The sequence below is a fragment of the Lepus europaeus genome, chromosome 1 (assembly GCF_033115175.1).
Source record: "Lepus europaeus isolate LE1 chromosome 1, mLepTim1.pri, whole genome shotgun sequence".
Lineage (NCBI taxonomy): Eukaryota > Metazoa > Chordata > Mammalia > Lagomorpha > Leporidae > Lepus > Lepus europaeus.
The window spans coordinates 18,936,651-18,962,989 of NC_084827.1; the positions used below are offsets into that span (position 1 = coordinate 18,936,651).

Consider the following 26,339-nt stretch of genomic DNA (forward strand, 5'->3'; position numbering starts at 1 on the left):
CAGCAAGCTCCTCCAGTGGTGGGGCTCTGTCTGAACACGGACAGGAAAGGCCTGGGAATCCCAGAAAAGTGAATCTCATCTGTCTGAGAGATCCACGATCTTCCCCTCACAACAGGGGACTCTCCGTGGGGGATCGCCACCTCCTCCAGAAGGCAGGCCTAGCAGCGGGGCCCTGGAATCTGTCCCGGAAGCAGGAAGAGGGAGCCCTCTAGAGATGAACCCAGCCGCCACGCAGCAGGGGGAGCAGTCAACGGGAGCCGCGTGCTCACGGCGCCACCAGGACTGTAGGCTGAGACTGAATACGTCAGCGCCTTTAACGCGCTTCCCTGGGCGGGAGCAGCTGGGTGTCACAGGATGGTCACCACCTCCCAAGAGCTATTCTGGAAGGTGCTCCGCACTTCAGGGGCACAAAGTCCCCACCACACTCTCCCTGCCTCCCCGTCACCAAAGGGCCATGTGACACACTGTGCAGGGCAGCGTGTGTTCTACTGAGAGCCTCGCTGTCCGCTTCTGCGTCCCATGTCCCACGGCAGCCATGTTCATGGCGAAATTTGGACTTCATCCAACAGTAATGTCTTTTCAGCTCTGTGAGCCACCAGGCTTGTGGACATTTGATCTTTGTGGGGCCACTATAAATTCACTTGAGCACCTGGCTGCGGATACTTAAGCCACGAAGAGAAACTCGCATTAGTGAGGAATCGTGGTGGAAATACGCAAGTGGCCTGGGTCATGAATAGATCAGAGTGAAGCTCCGTGTCACCACTGCCTCCTGTCTCAGGTTTTCCTGCTTGGACTCTGCAGTGCATAAAAATAGGCCACTCTGCTTGCAACCCTCCTGGCCTGCTGTTCACCGGCTGCGGATTACTGCGTCACATGGGCAGCCTGTTTTTTTTTTCTTTTCTTTTTTTTTTTTTTTAAAGCAAAACCATGCTGTCTGTGAGTGGAGGTCACTGTGAGACAAGGCCTTCCCTGGCTGGGGACACAACCTGCCAGAAGATCACAATACTTTTGCTATAGCCTTAATTTTTGTTTTAAAGAAGATTTATTTATTTATTTGAAACAGTTACACAAAGAGAGAAGAGTCAGAGAGAGAGAGAGAGAGGTCTTCCATCTAACGATTCACTCCCCAATTGGCCGCAACGGCTGGAAGTGTGCCAATCCGAAGCCAGGAGCCAGGAGCTTCTTCCAGGTCTTCCACATGGGTGCAGGGGCCCAAGGACTTGGGCCATCCTCCACTGCTTTCCCAGGCCATAACAGAGAGCTGGATCAGAAGTGGAGCAACCGGGACTTGAACCGGCGCCCATATGGGATGCTGGCACTGCAGGCAGTGGCTTTACCCGCTATACCACAGTGTTGGCCCCTATAACCTTAATTTTTATTTTATTGTTCCTAAAAATATTTACTTATTTATCTGAAAGGCAGTGTTATAGAGAAAGAGAGAGATCTTCCATCTGCTGGTTCACACCCCAAATGGCTGCCACGGCCTAGGCTGGGCCAGGCCAAAGCCAGGAGCCAGGAGCTTCTTCCAGGTCTTCCACATGGACACAGGGTCCTAAGTGGTTGGGGCATTTTCCACTGCTTTCCCAGGCCATAGCAGAGAGCTGGATCGGAAGAGGAGCAGCTGGGACTTGAACTGGTGCCCATATAGGATGCTGGCACTGCAGGCACTGGCTTTATCTGCCATACAATGTTTGCTCCTTGCCCTAATTATTATGTTAAAATTATTTGAGAATTTATATTATTAAATTATTTGAGAAGCAGACACACACAAAAAGAAAGAGATGGGGACATACACACACACACACACACACAGAGGGAAGAAGGGAAGGAGGGAGGGAAAGAGCTCCTATCTGCTGGTTTATTTCCCAAATGACTGGGATGGCTAGAGCTGGGCTGGACTGAAGTCAGGAACCAGGAACTTAATCAACATCTCCACAGGGGTGGCGGTGAGCCACTCACTTGCTGCCTCCTAGGGTCTGCATTAGTAGGAAGCTGGAGTCAGGAGCTAGGGGCAGGCACTGTGTCCAGGTGCTCCGTGTGGATGTGGGCATGCTCACTGCGTCTTAACCACCAGGTCAAACGGCCAGCCCTCCAGCCTGTGGATCAGCACCACCCCAGAGCTCTCCGCACCGAGGAAATGTTCTGTATCTGCACAATTACTGCAGGTATATGTGTCTGCTTAAATTTAGATGTGGATAAATGCCAAGTAAATTAAAAACCCAGTACCTCAGAACATGTGTGGCCCTTCAACATTTAAAATAGGAAATGAATAAATCTTTTTTTTTTTTTTTGACAGGCAGAGTGGATAGTGAGAGAGAGAGACAGAGAGAAAGGTCTTCCTTTGCCGTTGGTTCACCCTCCAATGGCCGCAGCGGACGGGACATCGCACTGATCCGAAGCCAGGAGCCAGCTGCTTCTCCTGGTCTCCCATGCGGGTGCAGGGCCCAAGCACTTGGGCCATCCTCCACTGCACTCCCGGGCCATAGCAGAGAGCTGGCCTGGAAGAGGGGCAACCGGGATAGAATCCGGCACCCCAACCGGGACTAGAACCCGGTGTGCTGGCGCCACAAGGCGGAGGATTAGCCTGTTGAGCCACGGCGCCGGCCATGAATAAATCTTTTTTAAAGATTTATTTACTTTATTTAAAAGGCAGAGTTACAAAGAAGCAGAGGCAGAGAGAAACAGAGAGGTCCTCCATTTGCTGGTCCACCCCTCAGATGGCCACAGTGGCTGGAGCTGGGCTGATCTGAAGCCAGGAACTAGGAACTTCTTTTTTTTTTTTTTTTTTTATAATTTTATTTATTTATTTAGACAGGCAGAGTGGATAGTGAGAGAGAGAGACAGAGAGAAAGGTCTTCCTTTTTGCCGTTGGTTCACCCTCCAATGGCCGCTGCAGCCGGCTCATCGCGCTGATCCGAAGCCAGGAGCCAGGTGCTTCTCCTGGTCTCCCATGCGGGTGCAGGGCCCAAGCACTTGGGCCATCCTCCACTGCACTCCCGGGCCATAGCAGAGAGCTGGCCTGGAAGAGGGGCAACCGGGATAGAATCCGGCGCCCCGACCGGGACTAGAACCCAGTGTGCCAGCGCCGCTAGGCGGAGGATTAGCCTGTTAAGCCACGGCGCCGGCCAGGAGCTAGGAACTTTTTCCCGGTCTCCCATGTGAGTGCAGGGGCCCCAGGACTTGGGCCATCTTGTACTGCTTTCGCAGGCCACGGCAGAGAGCTGGATTGGAAGTGGAGCAGCCAGGACTTGAACCAGTGCCCATATGGGATGCTGGCACTGTAGGCAGCGGCTTTACCTGGTAAGCCACAGTACTGGTCCCACGGATAAATCCTAAAATAATAAATAATAAAGGGCCGGCGCTGTGGTGGAGTGGGTAATACAGCCACTGTATTACCATTCCAAGCCGCTGCCTGGAATGCCATCCCATATGGGTGCCACTTCATGTCCCGGCTGCTCTACCTCTGATCCAGTTCCCTGTTAATGGCCTGGGAAAAGCAGCAGAAGACGGCCCAAGTGTGTGGGCCTCTGCCACCCACCTGGGAGACCTGGATGAAGCTCCTCGCTCCTGGCTTTGGCTTAGCCTAGCACTGGCCGTTGTGGCCATCCAGGGAATGAACCACGAGATGGGAAATCTCTCACTCTCTGTCTCTCCTTCTCTCTAACTCAGACTTTCATATAAATAAATCAATACATCTTTGAAAAAAGTATTAAAAAGTTTAAAAATCTTTCATTCAGGCCTTTAACTGTGGCTATTTGGGGAGTGACCATGCAGAAGGAAGATCTCTCTCTTTGACCAGGAGAAGCACCTGGCTGGCTTCAGATCAGCGAGATGCGCCGGCTGCAGCGACCATTGGAGGGTGAACCAACGGCAAAAAGGAAGACCTTTCTCTCTGTCTCTCTCTCACTATCCACTCTGCCTGTCAGAAAAAAAAAAATCTCTCTCTTTTTCCCTTTCTCTCTGTAACTCTGCTTTTCAAATAAGTAAATAAATCCTAAAAGAAAGTCATAACATCATTAAAACTATAGTAGTATATAATTCTTATGAGTTTTATTTAATTTCAGTTAGCTTGTATTTAAGTTCAGTCACATGACGCTAACATCTACCATTTGGACAGTGCAGCGTTAGAGCTTAGATTCTCATATCATGTATTTATTTGCCTCTGCTAAGATTTATCTTGACCCTGACTTCCTTTTGTGTATGTGTTTTTTAACACATCATGCATGTGGTAGGTACAATTGAATCTCACAAAGTCTTAAAAGTAGGCAGATTATTTTTTTAAAAGATGTATTTATTATTTTGAAAGGCAGAGTTACAGAGAAAAAGAGAGAAAGACAGACAGATAATCTTTCACCCTCTGGTTCATTCCCCAAATAGCTGCAATGGCTTGAGCTGGGCCAAGTCAAAGCCAGGAGCCAGGAACTCCAGCCCAGTATCCCACATAAGTGCAGAGACCCAAGCATGTGGGTCGCCCTGCCTCCTAGGTATAGAGCAGAGAGCTGGATCAGAAGTGGAGCAGCAGGGAGTTTAAGATGTCATATGGAATGCTGGTGCTGCAGAGCAGTGGCTTAACTTGCTGTGCCAGACGCCAGCTCTGACTCTGACTTCTAAAGTAAAATATGGCTACCACCATTCCTCCTTAAAATAATTCTGGTGCATGTAGTTACCACATCAAGTTCCAGTTTAATCAGAGGCCATCGAAAAGACCCTGATTTGGGGCCAGCATTGTGGTGTGGTGGGTAAAGCTGCCATCTTCAACACCATCATCCCATACGGGCATCAGTTTGTGTCCTGGCTGCTCCACTTCCAATCCAGCATCCTGCTAATGGCCTGGGAAAACAGTGGTAGATGGCCCAAGTACTTAGGCCCCTGCCACCCACATGAAACTCCAGGCTCCTGCCTTTGGCCTGGCCCAGAACTAGCCATTGTGGCCATCTGGGAAGTGAATAAGCAGATGAAAGATCTCTCTCTCTCTCTCTCTCTCTCCTCTCTCTCTGTCTCTGTCTCTCTGTAACTCTGACTTTCAAAGCTCTCCACATCTTATTTATTAAAAGAGGCAAACTTTCCAGGTCACTGAGAATGCCCCTCCCCTTTATGTAAAAAATACCCAATTCCAAGGGGGAACAGCTGTATTTGGAAGCAATTTGCATTTGCTCTTCCTTATAGAATGGGTAATGCGTCCGCCTGGTTTGGCAGAGAGCCCACCAGTATCTTCCTCTCCCTTAAGTCACTCTATCAACAAGATGATCAATGGAACACAGGCCCACGTACCTTACAGGAGAGTGGCCTAATGCCCACAGCTACCACCCGTGCTGCTCCTCCTCCAAGGAGTCATTTCAGACTCACAGCTCACACAAAACCAGCTGCTCGGGCTGTCCGCTCCGGGTCCTGGAGGCACTGAACTTAATACGCTTGGATTTAAAATGCAAACAGCACCACAGCATCACAGAACACAGTGGAGTGGGGCCGGTGCTGTGGTGTAGCAGGTAAAGACGCCGCCTGCAGTGCCTGCATCCCATATGGGCGCAGGTTCGGTTCCCAGCTGCTCCACTTCCGATCCAGCTCTCTGCTGTGGCCTGGGAAAGCAGAAGATGGCACAAGGCCTTGGGCCCCTGTACCCGTGTGGGAGGCCCAGAAGTTGTTCCTGGCTTCAGAGTGGCGCAGCGCCGGCCACTGCGGCCACTTGGGGAGTGAACCACTGGATGGAAGGACCGCTCCCCCTGCCCCCTCCCCTCTCCTTTTCTCTCTGTGTAACTCTTTCAAATAAATACATCTTTAAAAAAAAAGAAAAGAAAAGAAAACACAGTGGCACTTTCAAAGTGCTGGGAGGCGAGAGGCACTCTACAATAAAACTTTTTTACTACATTTATTTAAACTTTTTATTTCAGATTATTACAGGCAGAGAGATTTGGTGCACAGCACAGCAGTGCATCAGCCATGTCTGCGGGGAGTAACACTAACAGAGTTTCTAGAGGAACTTTACACCCTAACTGATTCCTCTGCGAACAAAATATGCTCCTAAGTCCCGAGGACAGGCGCGCAGAGAGGAGAGGGAGGGAGCAATTTACCGGCCATCCAGACGATGATCAGCATTTTACCTCTTTTTTTCTAGATTGATTTATTTGAAAGGCAGGGCCACAGAGAAAGAGGGAGAAACAGAGAGAGCTTCTGTCTGTTGGTTCACTCCCCAAATGGTTGCAACAACCCAGCCGGCTGAAGCCAGGAGTCAGGAGCTTCCTCTGGGTTGCCCACGTGGGTGTAGGGGTCCAAGTGCCTGAGCCATCTTCCATTGCTTTCCCAGGCACACTAGCAGGGAGCTGAATCAGAAGTGGAACAGCTGGGTCTCGAACCAGCAGCCATGTGGGATGGTGGTGTCGAAGGCAGTGGCTTTATCTATTAAGCCACAACACCAGCCTGTTACCTCTTATTTTGAAAGAAAAGCTGAGGAAGGACTGCACATAAGTAATAAGAGATGGTAGTGGTGGCAAGTAAAAAAAAATTCTTCATGATGGAAGCTGAAATACAATACAGTGGTTGAGACTGGAAGAGAGTCTGCCATTTTAGAAATTAAAAAAAGGTTGAACTGGGGGCTGATACTGTGACATAGCAGGTAATGATGCTGCCTATAGTGCCGGCATCCCATATGGGCGCCAGTTCAAGTCCTGGCTGCTCCACTTCCAATTCAGCTCTCTGCTATGGTCTGGGAAGGCAGCAGAAGATGGCCCAACTCTTGGGCCTTTGCATCTGTATGGGAGACCTGGAAGAAGCTCCTGGCTTCGGATCACCGCAGCTTCGGCCGTTGTGGCCATCTGGGGAGAAAACCTTTCTCTCTCTCTGCCTCTGTAACTCTGCTCTCCAAATAAATACATAAATCTTAAAAAAAAAAAAAAAAAAAAGGTCAAACTAATTACTGTGAACAATGTGCTGGCAGAAAACAGCAACCCTGGGCCAGGGGCAACACAACCATCAGCAGGAGCCTCCTGATAGTGACGCCTTCCCTTGTCCTCAGTCAGGGACTCCCAGTCCCTTCCCGCGGTTACACTGTCTACCTCCGGAGCACAGCTCTGGCAATGTGTGCAGCAGGCATCAGACCCAGGATCGAGATAGGAACACAGGGTCTGCGGCAGCACTGGGCACTCTGAGCAGATCCCTGTACTGCTGCTGTGTGATGGAGAAACTGGAACATTGGTAGCTCATAAGAACTTCATGGGACGGGGCTGGCGCCGTGGCTCACTTGGTTAATCCTCCACCTGCAGAGCCGGCATCCCATATGGGCACCGGGTTCTAGTCCCAGTTGCTTCTCTCCCACTGTCTAACTCTATCTGTCAAAACAACAACAAAAGGACTTCCTGGCTACCATGTATCCCTGTACCAGGTACCATGCTAAGCTCACGGCAGGACTCATCTTGCTCACTGCTCACAGCCACCTTGCAAGTGTAGAGCCATCATCATCCTGACTCTGCAGTTAAGGCTTAGAGAGGCTCAGCTGCTTGCCCAAGACCACAGAGCTCGTTAGTGGGCAGCTCTGTGAGCAGCCAGCTCCCGCACACGCTCTCATCTCGTTCCCCTCCTAGTCTTGGCCTACACTAGACACCTGCAAGGTCAGACGGCCCTCACCACCACTTCCTATAGCAGAGGTTGAACTTATTTTTTGTGGGATGAGGAGTGTGTGGGAGGGTGCTTAAGATCCAGTCACACATCATATCATGCTGTGGACCCGACATCCTTTGTTTTGGTATGGAATTTCTCAAGGTGCAGTGTACAGCTTTAGGATACCCTAAATAGAGACTTGTATAATGTATAACATATTACATATATCACATATTAATTTATATTCATTAAATAAATTAAAATATATTATCAATGTTGATACATAATGTATAATATAGACTTGCATTAACCTCAGTAGCAAGACTATTGCCAGGCCCAGGCCCAGGCCCAAAGAGGAACCCACAGCACCAAAGATAAATGTGAAGAGCTGCTCTTTCTGTGAGCACAGTGGAACGCCTTGCCATCAGCTTTAATTTTTAAACAGCCTTCCAGTCCGTTTCCTTTCATTCAGGGCATGAAGAAAGCAGGTTGAGACCCCAGGCGGAGTGGATTCTGAGCCTCAGCAAGATGTACTCTCTACCTGCTGGACTCCAGTCAAGGGCTGTAGAAAGCCCCAGGGGCGGCCTGGTGAGGACTTGAGGAAACAAAACAGCCAGCAACTTGTCATAGGCTGATTCATACTCCCTGAGTCCCTCTGCTTTCCTTGGGAGAAGACAGGAGGCTGGCAGAAGCCCTGGGCAAACTGTAGAGCAGCAGGTGGCTGGAGAGAGGCTTCCAGATGAGGAAACGCTCTTCAGATGGGTGTACTGCCTCCTTCCCCCAAGCAGCACCTGCACCGAGGGCGTGTTCATTCACTAACACAGAAGGGGCCTTCTCACGACACACACAGACCCTGGGCTCCTGCAGGCCAGCGGAGGGGAGGGTTCACAGCCATCAGGAACAGCCGGGCAGACAGGCACTCTGAACCAGCCTGTGGCATGTGGCTTCTGGCAGGGGAGGAGAGAGGCTTGACATTGCCAAACCCACGCACTCAGTACTGCAAGACAGGGATTTGCTCTGCATTTGTGGGGGTCCAGACAGGAGCCTGGAGCTCACAGCAGAGTGGCTAGAAACAAATCACCTCAGTTCTGATTCCGTGTCTGCCACTCTCTGTGTGGACCTGGTCAACTTCCTGGTCCTTTCTGTGTGCTTTCCTACACGAGGATGCTACACGGCGACCACGGGGTTACTCTGAGACTGAAGTAAGGCAACGCACACACGGCACCGTGCAGTCTTTCTGCACAGCAAGTGTTCGATGTCTGTTAGACAAACAGAACTGAGGAGAGAAAACACAAGTTCGCTAACAAACAAAAATGTTGATGACCTATCTTAAACAGCTCCCTAAATGTGGTGTGCCTATCACCTTTAATACAAAAAAACGAAACGGAAAAAGAAAAAAACTAAAAACTCAAAGTACGAGAACCAAGGTTCCTAAACAGAATGGACAGCCACAGTTTCCTGGTCTGGAGAGACACACCAGTCCCAGGGTCAATGTCTTTTTCATGACCCGGTCACTGCCCAGTACTCAGAGCATTTCCTGCCCACCTCTGGGCACTGTAACACTGAGCACTACCCAGACTGCCAGGCCCAGGGGAGCCAGGGGGAGAGGAGAGAAATCACATCAGTGCATCTTGGAACTGGCCAGCAGTTCCAGTAAAAGGCTTGGTAGGATTAAAAAAACAAACAAAAAACGAAAGGTCACAATAGGGCTTTATTCTTCCTAATGAACTTTAACAATTAGTGTAAAGTTCACTCTTTCAAAACAGTTTCTGGGGGCCGGCACTATAGCATAATGGATAAAGTCGCCATCTGCAGTGCTGGCATCCCATGTGGGCACTGGTTCGAGTCCCAGCTGCTCCACTTCCCTTCCAGCTCTCTGCTGTGGCCCTGGGAAAGCAATGGAAGGTGGTCCAGGTCCTTGGGCCCCTGCATCTGCGTGGGAGACCTGGAGGAAGCTCCTGACTCCTGGTTTTGGATCCGTGCAGCTCCAGCCACCTGGGGGGTAAACCAGCGGATGGAAGACCTCTCCTCTGCCTTTCAAATAAACAAATAAAGTTAAAAAAAAACAAACAAACCAGTTTCTGGAAATTGGAATGATTCACCCGCCCCCAAATTTACACATGGGTCCTTTATTAACGGCTAATAACACTAACAGCACAATGAAACATTCTAGTACAAAGGACAGACAAGACAGGTCAATGGACTCAGAAGGGACCTCACGAGAACTTACATCCTGCAAATGATAATGATGATATTTCAAATCAGTACAGGAAGAATGGATTCCAACCTTTTTATTGAAATAAATGGTGCTGGAATAATTGGACTAATATGGAATACTACAGAGGTGAAAAATAATTTAGATTCTTACCTAACACCATATACCACAACAAATTCCAGATATTTTTATAAAACTGAGGCCATATTAGGATTAGAAGATAACATATTTAGATATTTATCTAATTTGGAAGGTAAGAAGACCTATTAGCATAAAAATAAAAGAGAAATTAGGAAAATAAAAAGTAACAGAGTGAAATAAAAATAAATGGGGGATTACTTCTTGGCCTTTTGGCTAAGATCAAGTGTAGTAAAATAAATGAGGAAAAACCTATTTCCAACATGCACACAACAGAAAGGCTATGTCCCTGCAGATGAAGACCTTTTCCAAATAATAAGAGCAAGATTATACATGAAATTTGTTCACCTTATATAAATAAAAATTATTTAAGAAAATAAGAGCAAGGCTGGCGCCGTGGCTCAACAGGCTAATCCTCCGCCTTGCAGCGCCAGCACACCAGGTTCTAGTCCCGGTTGGGGCACCAATCCTGTCCCGGTTGCCCCTCTTCCAGGCCAGCTCTCTGCTATGGCCTGGGAGTGCAGTGGAGGATGGCCCAAGTGCTTGGGCCCTGCACCCCATGGGAGACCAGGAGAAGCACCTGGCTCCTGCCATCGGATCAGCACGGTGCACCGGCCGCAGCGCACCAGCCGCGGCGGCCATTGGAGGGTGAACCAACGGCAAAGGAAGACCTTTCTCTCTGTCTCTCTCTCACTGTCCACTCTGCCTGTCAAAAATAAATGAATAAATTAATTAATTAAAGAAAAAAAAAAGAGAGAAGAGCAAGATTAAAAATCCAAAAGAAAAATGGGCAAAGAGCATGAGTGGTGGGTAGTGGTGTAGTAAAGCCGCCCATGATGCCGGCTGGCATCCCATATGAGTGCAAATTCCTGTCCCGGCGGCTCCTCTTCAGATCTAGCTCTCAGCTATGGCCTGGGAAAGCAGCGGAAGATGGCCCAAGTGCTTGGGCCCCTGCAACCCTGTGGAAGACCCAGATGAAGCTCCTGGCTTCAGTCTGGTCCAGCTCTGACTGTCGCGGCCATTGAGGGAATCAAACAGCAGATGGAAGATCTCTCTCTTATCCACCCCCCCCCCCCGACTGTCTCTGTAACTTTTACTTTCAAATAAATAAGTATTTAAGAAAAAAAAGAAGAGGTAGAGAAAAGTTATGTAGACTTGGCTCCTTGAGGCTGGCTAGCAGTGGGTAGCGCTGGTTAGGTGAGAGGTGAAAGGTTCTCAACGGTGGCTAGCGCTGTGGTGCAGTGGGTTAAAGCCCCAGCCTGCAGTGCTGCCATCCCATATGGGCGCTGGTTCGAGTCCCGGCTGCTCCACCTCCAATCCAGCTCTCTGCTATGGCCTGGTAAAGCAGTAGATGATGGCTCAACTCCTAGTGCCCCTGCACCCGTGTGGGAGACCCAGAAGAAGCTCCCAGATCTTGGCTTCAGATCAGCTCAGCTCTGGCCGTTGCAGTCATTTTGGGAGCGAACCAGCAGATGGAAGACCTCTCTCCCTGGCTCTACTTTTCTCTGTAACTCTGTCTTTAAAATAAATAATTCTTAATAATAACAATAAAAAAGGTACTCAACGAAGACCACTCCTGCCCAGGCCAAGTCCCAGAGCACAAGAGTCCTAGGCTGGCAGAGTGAAAGGGAATGGACAGGCTAAGCTATTACTAGGGTGTATTGGAGGGGGAAGTATGGAGGGAACAGTGTTCAAAAAAAAAAAAAAAAAGTAAAAGGAACTCATCTGGTGGCTTTTCCCAGCCTTAGGCAATTCTACCTACATCTCAATGGAAAGGCACCCATAAAAAATTTTACATTGAATCAAATCTTTTTTTTTTTTTTAAAAAGATTTATTTATTTATTTGAAAGTCGGAGTTACACAGAGAGAAGTAGAGGCAGAGAGAGATAGAGAGGTCTTCCATCCACTGGTTCACTCCCCAGATGGTCGCAAAAGTCAGAGCTGTCCTGATCCGAAGCCAGGAGCCAGGAGCTTCTTCTGAGTCTCCCACGCAGATGCAGGGGCCCAAGGACTTGGGCCATCTTCTACTGCTTTGCCAGGCCATAGCAGAGAGCTGGATCGGAAGAGGAGCAGCCGGGACTCGAACCGGCACCCATATGGGATGGCAGCACTGCAGGAAGCAGCTTTACCCGCTATGCCACAGCACCAGCCCCTGAACCAAATCTTGATACTCCATCCTGAGAGACCACTCACTCACTTACCTCTACTGAAAAAGAGAACATAAATGCAATAAAATCATGCCAATGCTTGAACAGTTCCTGGAATTGGGTAGGTGCACAGGTGCAGGGTAATGTCTTTGTCAGGTCTGCCTTGGTGGCCTGGAATTTAAACCTTTGCCAAGGTCATTAACTTGGGAAACACCATCTTGTAGGGTATTGCTTCATATCCTTGCCCACCCCAGCCACCTCCCACAGGTTACTGTCCTCCAACCCACTAACTGTTTCTACTTCAGGTCTGAACAATATCCATAGTGCTCTTAAATAACTCTGCTAGTTAGATTTTTATGTGAACCATATTCTGGGACCTGGGTGCAGTTTTCCCCCAATGTCTGTTTCCAAGTTATTTCTATGCCCACAAATAGTACCTTGTTCTGCTATTGTCTGGTTCTTCCTGATAAAATACACTTGGTCTACTGGCAGATATCATAAGCTTGTCATTACAGAAGTGACAAACACTGGCAACAGGACACAATCTGAAAAAATGATGAAAAGAAAACCCTAAAAAGTCTAGCCAGATAAACAAATTAGCTGGTTAAGTGGGAAAAAATCTGGTTCCAGTCCCAGAGAAAACCCTACAGCACTCTAGGTAAATATGTTCCAAGACAAAGAATTTCAGAATTATTTGGACCAGATCAATACTGTGTTCATCCTCGGGATTCCCAAAGGCAGGTAAATGTTGGCCCTTGTCTGAACTTACGGAGATGAGGCACAACTCCCCCATCTGATGACAGAGAAGTTGTGCTGAGAAAGGGCCAGTCCACCTCTCCAGGCCTGAGTTCAGAGGACCAGCAGTCCCAGATGGGGGATGGCCTGCTAGGGGGCAGCTACTGGCTTTGAGGATGTACAGCAAAATTTCCTCTCACCACAAATGCAGCCAACAACATGCAATGAGTATATCAACTGACTCATACAAGCCAAGGCTAGCTTAAAAGAGGCAGCTTCCAGTAATCAGCAGTAGCGGGGGTGGGCTTCAACGTAAGCGTGTGGTTGAATGGTCAGTGTACTTGGCCAGAGACGCAAAGGGTCTACCAATTCATCCATCTGAAAGCAAGGCTGGGAAGGAGCCAGCGCTATACAGCAATCTGTTCTCTCACAGACAGGTCGAAGCTAGTAGAATCTGGATAACAGTCTCCTACCAAATCCACACAGGGGAGTATTTTTAGCAGATCACAGCGAGCAACAGCAACTGAACTTCAGAAGAATGGCGCGTAGCCAGATACCCTACCTTTCTTTCAGGGTAGACCAGGACTCACATAAGGAACAGGAAAAGGTAGGAAAACAGGGGTAGGGATTCTAACTAGAGAGAGGTTTTCCTTAATTCCATCTATGGTCCATTTCTTTTTTTTTTTTTCTTTTTTGAAGATTTATTTATTTATTTGAAAGGCAAAGTTACAGAGAGGCAGAGGGAGAGAGAGATTGAGATAGAAAGTCCTCCATCCACTGGTTCACTTTCTAAATGGCCACAATGGACAAGCTGGGTCTATCCAAAGCCAGCAGCCAGGAGTTTCTTCTGGGTCTTCCACATGGGTGCATAGGCCCAAGGACTCAAGTCATCCTCTACTGCTTTCCCAGGCCATAGCAGAGAGCTGGATCGGAAGTGGAGCAGCCAGGACTCAAACCAGCGCCCTTGTGGGATGCCAGTACAGCAGGAGGTGGCTTTACCTACTACATCAAAGCACTGGCTTGTCATTACAGAAGTGTAATGGTCCATTTACATCCCAAAACATGGTCCATTTCATCCCAAACATACATGGCTATAAGATGCTCTATTATCCCTGTGGTCCATTTCATCCCAAACATACATGGCTATAAGATGCTCTATTATCCTGCAGCATTCTGGCTAAGATCAACTCTGGCTCTGCTTAGGGTAGTTCATGAAAGCCCCTAGCCCTATAGAAAAAGCAGGCTGCAGTTTTAGAACTGGATTTTTATTTGGTGTAACAAAATTCTCAGAAGCCACAATGGTTCTTTGCATATTCTAGATGTTATTCTTCTTTGGGGAGACAGAACTACTTTCTTTTCTCCTATCTTCCAAAGGGAGATGCATGCAGCATTGTGTCTTTCTTCAAAGACTTCACCTCTCCGGGCATTCAGTCCTTAGGGACCATCTTAAAAACATGCCAGGAGGGGCTGGCCCTGTGGCGCAGCATGTCATGTTAAGCTGCAGCCTACAGTGCTGGCATCCTCTATGGGCAACGGTTCATGTCCCAGACGTTCCACTTCTGATCCAGCCTCCTGTTAATGCGCCAACAGCAGATGGCCCAAGTGGGAGACCCAGAAGAGGCTCCAGGTTCCTGGCTTCGGTCTGGCCCAGCCCTGGCCAATGTGGCCATTTGGGGAGTGACCCAGCAGAAGGAAGGACTCTGTCTCTATCTCTTCTGTCTCTGTAACTCTGCTTTTCAAAAAAAAAAAAAAAAAAAAAGTGCCAGGAACTTCTTTCTCAGCCACTAATGCCACCACTAAAAATTTCTGTCCAAATAAAAAGTATGATATGTATCTATCTTCATTCCAGAATTTAATGCAACAATTCCCCCCAAACCATAGAATACTTAATTCGCCCTGCTTCATTATATATTTTCATGCAGTTTTAAGAAACAATCACAGAGGGTCTCACAAGAACAGGGCTCGCTGCCTCCTCTTTGGCCCAGCCTTCTGAGGCACCTTCTCTTGCGGCACTTGGATCCAAACAGCTGGGCTGGTGTTGTAAATTTCTGTCACATTTTTTACGAACCCTATCCCTTTTGCTTTTTCAGGGTATTCACCAATATACAGGAAGTCAAACAGCTAGGAAGGAAGGGCAGGGTGGTGGCAGGTTACTGGCTAAATCCAAAGGTCTGGGGCCAGCACTATGGTGTACTGGGTAAAGACGCCACCTGCAATGCCGGCATCCTATATGGGCACTGGTTCAAGTCCCGGCTGCTCCACTTCTGATCCAGCTCTTTGCTATGGCCTGGGAAAGCAGCAGAAGATGGCACAAGTTCTTGGGTACCTGCACCCGCATGGGAGATCCAGAGGAGGCTCCCGGCTTCAGATCGGCATAGCTCTGGCCACTGTGACCATCTGGGGAGTGAACCAGTGGATGTCTTTTAAATAAATAAAGAAATCTAAAAAAAAAAAATAATAATAATCCAGAGGTCCCTGGTGAGGCCACGCACAACAGGAAGCAGGATCCTGAGGACTGAGCAGAAGAGTGCCGCGTCAGCCTGCTGCCTGCCCTGTGAGCACGCAGGATGGCGGCAGCACCTTTCCTGAAGGCAGGACACTCCAGTTCTCACACCGCTCCCAGCCACACAGGGAAGGTCACTCCTTACCCTACCCCACAGGACAGGAAAGGACAATGTCCCTCACAGCAAAATAAATGGCTAAATCAGCAGCCACGGCCATGGCTTTTCCCTCAGGAAACCCTAAGTGTCCTCAACGCGGAAGGAATCAGAGGCTCCTAGAACTTTCCTAGTCATATAATGCCTCCCAGCGAGGAAAGATGCAAACCAAAGCTCAATCTCTTCCTGAAGGGTTTGTTGCCAGCCATGTCAGGGAGGTTTAAGTGGGCACAGGGAAGAAATTCAATAAAATATTTATGCCTTCTTACCATTAGCATCTTGGACTCCAGTAAGTGCTCCGACGGCTGCTGCGGTTTCCCCAGACAGGACGATCTGTCCCCCGCCTTGTAAGGTAGCTTCAGCCAGGGTGGCGACAGCATGGGCGGCAGCTTCGCTGAGGGCACAGGAACAGGAGGGAGATGTGTAAGACGAATAAAGGCACAGCACGGCAGCAAGACAAAGCAGCCGTCCTTGGACCTGCTTACTCACTCCGGGGTCGCAAACCTACCGGCAACTACGGGACACACCTGTGCCACTGGCAGGAGCCAGGAATAAGTTTAAAATTTTCCTAAGTAACCAGGGAAATCTCAAGCCAGACATCTTTACAAAGCTAACGTGAGATTTTTTAAACCTGGCAATGACTGTTTGAGACTAGCAGATGTTCACTATCAGTCTCTTCTTATCAATATCGCTTGAGTGTTTGCAAGCCACAGTGGAGTCCTGACCTATGGCATTCACAATGCAAAAGCCATTTGGATGTCAATCAAAAGGTTTTCTCTTTTTTCCCCTCCCTTTCTGCGGTAACACAGGCAGACCATCTGAGACCATCTTTTTAAGCCAAGGATGGATGATAATATAAGGAGTCAGCAACCTGGACTTGCTATTCAATTATTATTAAATAGTAACAATTTGGTTAAATCCATGCTTTTCATAAATGAAACAGTGGTAGATTAATATCCTGAAAAGCACAGTTCTTCCCTTTGCCTCACTGTGTATGTAGGCAGAGCACAAATGAAGATTTCAAATTTAAAATGATCACTATATGCACCCAAACTTTGCTTTTATAAGTGCAATGAAATAATAAACCTCCTTCCCCACAAAGCAAATACTCTGAGGACTGGAAAAACTTTCACAGTAACCACTCTGCTAGTAACTCGTGTCCCCCTCTCTCTTTTGCTTGCCCTATGCTTTTACTCTGTGCATAAATCCCCTTTTTCTTGATTCTACAGTAGTACAAACTGCAGGATATTTCATTATTTTATGTGCCAGTAGGAAGAAAAGAAAATTTTCTGAAAATTTTAAATGTAAAATTTATCATCTAAATTTCAGAGACATGCAAGTGGGAACAAGCCGATAAATTCAGTATCCTCCTAGGAAGGCAGCAGGTGTCAGTTCGCAGTATCTGAGAAAACACCGCAAGTGGGCATGAAGGAGGTGGTTCCATTGGGTTTAGCAGAGGTGGGCAGAGTCTGGGGTTTAACACCCCCCAAAACCCCAGGGGACTGAGCTTGGCTCTGGAGCTGCAGGCTTTGCTGTCACTATGGCAGTCATCTTGCAGTCACAAGGGGATGTGAGGGCGGAGAAGGGCTGGGGTACACAGGTCAGGACTGTGGGCAAGAAATATGCATCCAGCTCAATGGTGTCTCTTTCGCCTAAAAAAAGCCAGCAGACGGGTAAAACAACAGGCAGAATCATTCCCCTGGGGGAGAGTTCCTGGTCACTACAAGGTCTCTAGGAAGCAGTACAAGAAACCCAATGAACATTTCATTAAATCAAAAATTTTCCCCCTTACTAACTTGCCTTGTTTTTGAAATATTCATAGCTCTGTGTTTAAAAAGTTATTTTTTTCTGACAATAAAGAAATACAATGTAGAAAATAAGGAAAATTTATTAAGTATAAAAGTATTTTGAATCTCACAGTGATAATTATTTCTTTCTAATCTTAAATACAACTTTAAACAGATAATCAGGGTCCTATTGTATGTAAGGTTTTTCTTAATAATCTTTGTATTGTGCGAGAATACACAGGATTTACCATCAGTGGCATCCAGTACATCCACGCTGGAGTGCAACCGTCACCAGCGTCACCTCCATGGCCCTTTCTAGGCTGTGAAACTGAGTCTGCGCCCACTCAGCAGCTCTCCACTCCCGTGCTCGAGCCTGGCAGTCTCCACTCTGCCTTTTCGTCCGTGTGGCACATAAGTAAACTGCACAATTTTTGTCTTCTTGTGACTGGTTTCACCTAGCAGAATGCCTTCGTGGTTCCTCCACGCTGCAACACGTGTCAACCTTCCTTTCCTTTTCAAGGCTGAGTATCTCCCTGTAGGGATGTACCACGTTTCCCATATGCACTCCTCTGTCTGTCAATCATCACTTGGGCGCTTCCACCTGTTAGCTATTGTGAATAAATCTCTCTTTTGGCTGTTGTGGATAAATCTCTCTTTAAGACCCTGCTTGCAGTTCTCTTGGGTACATATCCAGAAGCGGAACTGCTGCACCATGTGGTAGTTCCATTTTTCATTACTTTGAATCTCTTCAGATATACACCCTGCAAATATTTTCTCCCACTTGAGGGAGATATTTCCTTTTTTACTCTGCTGAGTCTTTTGATCTACACATTTAAAAAATTTTCATGAGGTCCAATTTGTCTTTTTTCTTTTGTTACCATGCGCTTGGTGCTGTACCTGAGAAACCTGGCAAGCCCAATGCCACGCAGTTTGTGCCCTGTGTTTTCTTCTAAGAGCTGTACACTGCTAGGTCTCACCTTCAGGGGCAGGCCTTTGGCCGAGCAGTTAAGATGCTCGTTGAGTCTTCACACTGCACTGAAGTACCTGGTTTCAATTCCTGGCTCTAGCTCCCAATTCCAGCTTCCTTCCCATCAATGCAGAGCATGGGAAGCAGCAGGTGATGGCTCAGCAACAGTCCCTGTTATACATGTGACATACTTGGATTGAGTTCCTGGTTCCCAGATCTGGCCTAGCCTCACCACTGGCCTTTGTGGGATCTAGGGAGTGAACCAGCAGATGGGAGCTGTCTGTCTTCCTGTCTCTCAAATAAGTAACATCCTTGTCAAAAAACATTTGACCATATACAAGTATGGCAAGGTTTCTCTCCGCACTTCCTGTTCTATCCCTCTGGTCATTGTGTCTGTTTTGATTAGCTGTCCAGTGCATTCTGAAATGAGAAGTGTCAGCCCTCCAGCTCTGTCCTTCACTTGCAAGACCGTTTTGGCTACTCAGGGCTCCTTGAGATTCCATATGGAATCTAGGGATAGCTTTTCTATTTCTATAAAATATAACATTGGGATTCTGATAGGAATTATATTGAATTAGTAGACTGCTTTGGGTGGTAGACATGTTAACAATCTTTACTGAGATTAAAAAATTTTTTTAAAAAGGCAGAATAACAGAGAAAGGGAGATACCAGAAGACAAAGATCTTCTATCTGCTGCTTCACTCCCCAAATGGCCATAACACCCAGGGTTGGGCCAGGCCAAAGCCAGGAGCCAGGAAGTTCATCCTGGTTTCTCACATGAGTGGCAAGGGTCCAAGTACTTCTGCCATCATTTGCTGCCTTCCCAGGTCCATAAGCAGGGAGCTGGATTGGAAGAGGAGAAGCCAGGAATTGAACCAGTACTCATATAGGCCAAAAGCCAAGCAGAATCATAGTTTACATGCAGCCTGGATAAAAGCTATGCCCAGCGCTGCTGACACATTCCTTGGTGATCTGATACCACAGATCTTACTCTACATTTGTATTGTAAACTTGAAGCCAAAGGGGATCCTGCATCTGGAAGCACTAGAAGGCTTTTTCTTACTTTTTTTTATGATAAAGTGTATTTTTAAAGTACTTCTTGCTGGCGCCGCGGCTCACTTGGCTAATCCTCTGCCTGCGGTGCCAGATTCTGTCCCAGTTGCTCCTCTTCCAGTCCAGCTCTCTGCTGTGGCCCGGGAAGGCAGTGGAGGATGGCCCAAGTGCTTGGGCCCTGCACCCACATGGGAGACCAGGAGGAGGCACCTGGCTCCTGGCTTCAGATCGGTGCAGCACACCGGCCGTGGCAGCCATTTGGGGGGTCAATCAATGGAAAAAGAAGACCTTTGTCTCTCTCTAACTCTGCCTGTCAAAAAAAAAAAAGTACTTCTTAAGTATTCACTAGAGATAGTGCAATAGATTTTTTAAAGGAATTTGTATCAACAAATAATATCATCAGCCAATTTTATAGCATCCAGCCATCACTGATTAATGATAAAAAAAACTTCCACTCTCACCTGAGACTTCACGGAAAGCAGAAAAACATGTTCTCTGAGAAACACTGCAGCTGCGTGACATCCATATGAGAATGTTCATATGGAAACAGGACCTTTGTTTATGGGTTACCTCAGGGACTACTCATTCCCTAGCATTTGATCTCAGTTTACAATGAGCTCATCTCTGTGGCCATTAAAAACGATGTCCTGCCATTCTCGAACAGCCTGGACACGTACTTGCAGTGAGAATTTCATCCCTGAAATAAAAGTACCTGCCCCTGCTCACACCCATTTTAATCAGAAGCTCTAAATGATCATATCTGATGTCGTGTTTTGTAATCAGCATTTAAGAAACACGGTATGCTAGAAGAAAAGCTGGGAACCAGCAACAACCTCACACAAGGTGGAATGCTGGGACTGAGGGTCCAACAGGGTGACAGGCCGCCAGGTCAGCACGGGGCCAGCAGAAGCAACAATGGGCAGGTACTTTGGGGAATAAAGATAATAAAGCCTTCTTGCAGCCATTAGGACTATTATTTCCAAAGCAATTCTAACCATTTATGCCGGATTTCATGGGAAGTGACCAAACTGTCAAAAAAAAAATTCCCTTTAGTTAAAAAGTTGAAGGGGGGTTAAAGTGTTTTGACTTACCAAGTCATTTCTAAACCAGAGCTACAGATGAGAGGTTTCTTTCAACTTATGGGAAAAAGCAGCTGTGCGGCCCCTGCCCTCTGCTTCCAGAGAGGATCTCGGGTCTCAGTTGTCCACCTCATTTTATTGAACAGTCCATTTAATATTGTGATATTAAAAAAAGTGAGTGAATTTTTCTTTAAAATTATGGTCCACTTTTTATTTAAACGTTTAAAAAAAAAAGATTTATGTATTTATTTGAAAGGCATAACTAGAGAGAGAGAGATCTTCCATCTATTGGTTCACTCCCCAAATGTCCCCAACAGCCAGAGCTGAGCCAGGCTAAAGTCAGGAGGCTGGAACTCCATCTGGTCTCCCACAATTATAGCAAGGGCCCAAGCACTAGGGCCATCTTCTGCTGCTTCCCTGGCACATTAGCAAGGAGCTGGATTGGAAGTGGAGCAATCAGGACTTGAACCAGAGCTCATATGGGATGAAGGTGTTGCAGGCAGTGGCTTAACTCACTGTGACACAATGCTGGCCCCTAGTTCACTTTTAACAATTTATGCATGTATTATGCCCATAACAGCTGGGACTGGGCCAGGAAGAAGCTGGAGCCAGGAATTCAATCTGAGTCTCCCATGTGAGTACCAAGACCCAAGTACTTGAGCCATCATTTGCTACCTCTCAGGTCTGCATTAGCAGGAAGCTGGAATTGCGAATGGAGCCAGGACTTGAACCCAGGTACTAAGATATGGGATTTAGACATCGCAAGTGGCACCGTAACCACTGAACCACATGGCTGCCCTCTCACCAACCCCCCCATTTCTTCTTTTTAAGCAGACATCTCCACAGCAATAGAATCCCAAATTCCAAACTCCTCGAGAAGAGGAACTGGTCTAAATATCTGTTTTCCTGTGGGTATGGGTCATAGCACTGTACACAGTAGAAACGTGATAAACACTTCATGTCAACAACATAGTATAAGTTAAGTTTCAACTAGGGTAAACGTAGATTCCATTTACACATGCGTATCACGTATCTGTACATGTGATGTAGGAGCTGTCTGACTCTGCAGCAAAACATGTTCGAGAGGAGCTCTAAGTCTACTGCAACAAATAACGAGGGCACTGCTTTCCTCCGTGGTTGCTCAAGCTGAACAGCTTGATTTTTTTTTTTTTTTTTTTAACATATGATGTCCTGTTCTTCACTTGTTAACTTTGACTCAGTCCCTGCCTGTTTCCTAAAAGAGCCAATTTTAGCACTAGGTTTGGCCAGTGGTTACGCTGTCAGCTGGGACACCTGCATCCCCCACTGCAGTGCTTGGGTTCAAGCCCCCGTTCCACTCCTGACTCTAACTCTGCTACTGTGCACCCTGGGAGGCAGCAGGTGGTAGCTCAAGTACGTGGGTCCCTGGCACCCGTGTGGGAGACCTGGATCAAGGTTTTGTCTCCTGACTTTTGCCCTGAGGCTACTGTTAGCCTTTGGGGAGTGCAACAGTGGATGGAAACTTCCTTTCTCTGTCTCTCTCTTCTTTGTCTCTCTCATGGATAAATAAACTTAAAGTGCTGGTTTATTCTTTACTTTGAAAATTAAAATTAACATAGTTTTTAATCACAATTTCTCCATCCCTGCTTTGGTTAGGAAGCCAGGTGGGCTAAAGACTGTGGGGCCCCAGCCCTTGTTCTGACTTGGTATACAAAACTCTTCTAACAGCATGGCTGAAAAACAGGTCTGTCCTGTACCTGTCCTGATCCCCTTCCCCTGAAAGAGATGAAGGAAGCCCTGGCCTTCTTACTCTGCCGCCTGCCACTACACGCAGCTGGTCTCTGCCTTGCCACTCTGCACCCACATCTGCTGTTTACAGGGCAGCAGAGGTGCAGGTGTGTTAGAGACCACGCTTGCTCCATCTGCACCTGAAAACCAGACAGGCTGGAAGGGGGCAGACTACGAAATCACTTTGTTACCATAGGAACAAAGACCGGCTTTCACCAAGATGACTTCCAACAACACACTCTGTGGACAGGCAGCAGTACCAGGGATGAAGGACTCCAACGTGCCTCATCCGGAGAAGAAACGCCGAAGGCTTGTGTCTCAATCCAACCCCTAAGATATCAGATGGTGCGTTACCTCTCTTGGACTGATGTTCTCCCCAGTTTGCTGTGGCCTGATCTTTGCTGCCAGGTTTGGTGTCTTCACCCTCATAGAAGATGCACCCTCCCCACCTCAACTCACTGGGGCATTGAACTATCTGATTGCAAACAGATTTCAACATCTCTTTACTGCTCCTGCATGCCACAGTGAACCACATTCCCCTTCCTTTGGAGTAAACACTGTCACCGCCTCAGCTGCATCTGAGATAGTTAACAAGCCCTCAGGGACACCATTCCCCTCTCTGCCCTCGGAAACAGGCCCTGCTCCTCACTGCAGAGGGAGGCTGTATGTGTCTCACATTTTCCACTGTGCACGGGGTTTTACACCTCACTGGAAGATCCAAAGTATGGCTGGAAGGCACAAGGAAATCAAATTTTGCTAGCCTCTGTGATGGCCAAGGAGGCCTGGAGCCACAGTGATAGTTTGCTAGGCTAAAGGTAGGAGGCTGTCATTCTGGCCATGTCCTCTCTCAAAGGAAAGACTGGGATAGAGTGGACGCGAAAGAACCAAATGACTTTCATGTTCCTGAAAAGCACCATGATTCCATGGCTGTGAAAAAACTTTGGATTCCAGGTCACTCAGGGACTCCCTAGGTAATTTCCAGTCCTAATCAAATACCAAGTTCTGGTCACACTTCTTTCAAATTCATTCACTTTGAGCCAGTTTTGTGGTACAGCAGGTTAAGCCACCCCCTGTGATGCTGGCATCCCATATGAGCACTGGTTCCAGTCCTGGCTGCTCCGCTTCTGATCCAGCTCCCTGCTAATGTGCCTGGCAAGGCAGTGGAAGACGGCCCAAGTGTTTGGGTCCCTGCATCCATGTGAGAGACCTGGATGGAGTTCCAGGATTCTGGCTTTGGCCTGGCTCAGACCTGGGGAGTGAACCAGCGGTTGGAATCTCTCTCTCTAACTCTGCCTTTCAAATACGATAAATATTTGTAAAACCATTCAGTCACTTTAGCCTTCCACTCTTACTACTTCAGTTCCCAAGACTTTAACAAGTCATGCCTAGGCAGCGTCTTCCTAACTGATCTTCTCGTCTCTTCTCACTGTCGTCAGTTCTGAAAGGATACATCTTGGAATACAATTGAAATGATCAGCACAATTCCTGAATGCTAAGGGCTGAACCCCCGACGAGTGTCACACACATCATCGCATGGACTTTCATAAGTGTGTGTGATGGCGGTTATGCTCCTCACAACCACGGGGAAACCAAGGCTCAGGGTTGCGTTTCTCAAGACCTAACAGCTGGCAAGTGATGGAGCCAAGACCCAAACCTGAATCCCGGTCCTCAGCCTTAGTGCTGCAGTCTCAGCCAGACAATAGTTGCTACATCTTCACACTCCCCAGCATCCATCACAAGCAGGCGAAACTTCAGCTCATTTTTGAGTTTTGGTGGCGACAACCCCCTTCCTCTGACTTGCCACAACAGCCACGATTCAGCAGTGAGTACCCTCTAAGGACTACTGTTCGCCAAGTTTTACCTCCACCAGTCTCCTCAGTAAGAGCAGGATTTCTACCTTATCTAAGCAGAGCTGTGCCTCCTGAGAGTCCAGGGGCCTGAGACCGACAGCTGCGAGGCATCATGGTCATGGCATGCCAGGCCCTAGCTCTCATAACCCCCTACAAAGTGGGCACTGCCACCCTGTTCTGCGTCGTAGGAAAGCCTAGGTGCTGGGAGCTTTAAAGAAGCTGCCCGATGACAAACAGCTGGTAAGCGAAGGTGCCAGCCTCCACACCACTGAGGACAAAAGTGTATCGGGAAAGGAGAGTGGCACGAGGACAACCTTTCCTGTCAACAGCCAGCAGAACGAACCCAGCAGGGACCAACACAGCTTCATTCTGGAAACTCTGACTGAGCATCCCACAGTGTAAGCAGCCTTCATAAACACACAAAAAGGTCACGTCTGCTTGGTTATGCGCCAACCTACAGTATCTTAAGGGCTGAGAGTGTGAAGTGCCAATGGTGACAAACTGCGGTACAACATTTCTCTTTGAGGACAGAATGTGGTCCTCATTTATTCCCCCAGCCCTGCCTCCACCTGTTGAGTGCCATGGTGACTGTGGCTCCCTGCTGCATCTCCTGAGAAGCTGCCACTGCCGCCTCCGCCAAGGACGCCACCGCCTGGGTGGCCTCTGATGCTTGCGTTGTCTGGATGGTCATCTCACCTCCCTGTAACGTGGCCCAATTCTGTTCCACCTGAGGCAGAAAGGACAAGATGGTAATAAAAAAAAAAAAAAAAAAGCCTCAAAAAGATTGTAATTTTAAAAGGTAATTTTTCTAAAAATTACTGTTTTTAGCCAAATACATATACACTTTTACAGTTTTTATTTATTCTTATTTTTTATTTATTTGAAAGGCAGAGCAATAAGGAGGGAGGGAGGAGAAAGAATCATCTAACATCTGGCCCGTTCCCCCAGTGCCTACAAAGCGTGGGCTGGGTCCAGCTGGAGCCCAGAGCTCGGAAACCATCCAGGTGTCCCATGTGAAAGGCAGGACCCCCCACTTGTGACCTGCTACTGCCAGGTCACCTGGAGTGCCTGCAGGAACCTGGGTCAGGATTTGGCGTCAGATGTCGAATCCAGTCACTCAGATGTGGGACACAGACACGGCAGCCACCAGGCCAAATGCCCACCCCTGTTTTCTTTTTAGTGGGGCAGGTTTTATGAGAAAATAAACAAAAATCCAAAACAAAGGAACGCACTACCTGGTGACAGAATAGATGAGAATCCGATTGTGCCACACCCAGCACAGGGTCACTCAAGCTCAGCACTGTTAAGTCTTTGGGCTGGACAGTTCCTTGTGGTGGAAGCTGTCCTGTGCACTGTAGGATGCTTAGTATCTCTGGCTTCTACCTACTGGACGCCAGCCATATCCTCTCCAGTTCTGACAGCCCACTCGTCTCCAGGGGTGGCAGTCGTGGTGCAGTGGGTAATGTGCCTGGGAAGGCAGTGGATAATGGCCCAAGTGCTTGGGTCCCTGACACTCATATAGGAGACCTGATGCAGTTCTGGGCTCCTGGCTTGATCCTGGCCCAGGTCTAGCTGTTGTAGCCATTTAAGGAGTGAACCAGCAGATGGAAGATATTTTTCTCTGCCTTTTAAATAAATAAAAATTTAAAAATAATTAAAAAAAAAAAAGATGGCAAATGAGAAGCAGTATTTTCTCATGCGCCTGGGTCTCGGGATGTTCTCTGTGCTTACTGGAACCCAGGCTGTTCTGGCCTCAGCGCTGAGGCTCAGTGAATGCCGACCTGTGCCTGTCAGTTTCTGTGCCACGAGCTCTGCAGAGGGCAGACACCTACAGTGTCTCCTGCTCTGCTTCCATTCCCATCCTCAGATTGTGACGTGCTTCTCGATGTTTACCAAAAGCCCCCCAGAGCAAGGGACGTTCCTTTGAGCTCCTTTAGTATTTGCCCTGAGTTCTCCCGGACCGGGAGTGGGGACAGTAAGCCCTCAGGGCCCCTCACTAGAGTCAGAGGTATTCTAGAGCTGCAAAGTCACCCACGCTCAAAACACTCTTCCCAAGGTATGAACGCTTTGATCGCATTTTTGCAATGAGCACCGCTGCCAACAATGCCAGTTTCCATGGCGAACTACGCTGTCCATTCCCTGGAGGCCCGTGGTTCCACTCCTAACTCCTGCTGAAGCTGTGCAGCACTGTCGCCTATTGCCATTGGACAGTCTTCCCTTTTTCTGACCGGCCCTCTACTTGAGCCCGTCTTGCATCTGTTCACACCTGAGCTTGGGGCAGGGTGGCTCTCTCCAGGCCTCGCACTCCAGTAGACATATCTCTCTCTCTCACACACACACACACACATACACAC

At 48.0% G+C, this 26,339-nt stretch overlaps 1 protein-coding gene across 9 annotated transcripts in view; it reads right to left on the bottom strand.

The window, feature by feature from the left end:
* The window catches only part of NRF1 (nuclear respiratory factor 1), a 150,696-nt gene that overhangs the window by 16,668 nt on the left and 107,689 nt on the right, over window positions 1-26,339 (bottom strand). For 2 of the 9 annotated variants that reach the window (XM_062200615.1, XM_062200696.1), the window contains exons 9-11: window positions 24,555-24,712; window positions 15,752-15,876; window positions 9,294-9,624 (exon numbers count right to left, since the gene is read on the bottom strand). In XM_062200615.1, coding sequence (XP_062056599.1) covers window positions 9,311-9,624; window positions 15,752-15,876; window positions 24,555-24,712 — 597 coding nt within the window. In that variant the 3' untranslated portion in view covers window positions 9,294-9,310. Of the gene's footprint in view, window positions 1-9,293; window positions 9,625-11,784; window positions 11,997-12,044; window positions 12,636-14,631; window positions 15,223-15,751; window positions 15,877-24,554; window positions 24,713-26,339 lie in introns of those variants that run through there. The other 7 variants (XR_009866793.1, XM_062200959.1, XR_009866799.1 and 4 more) reach the window with 7 other exon arrangements.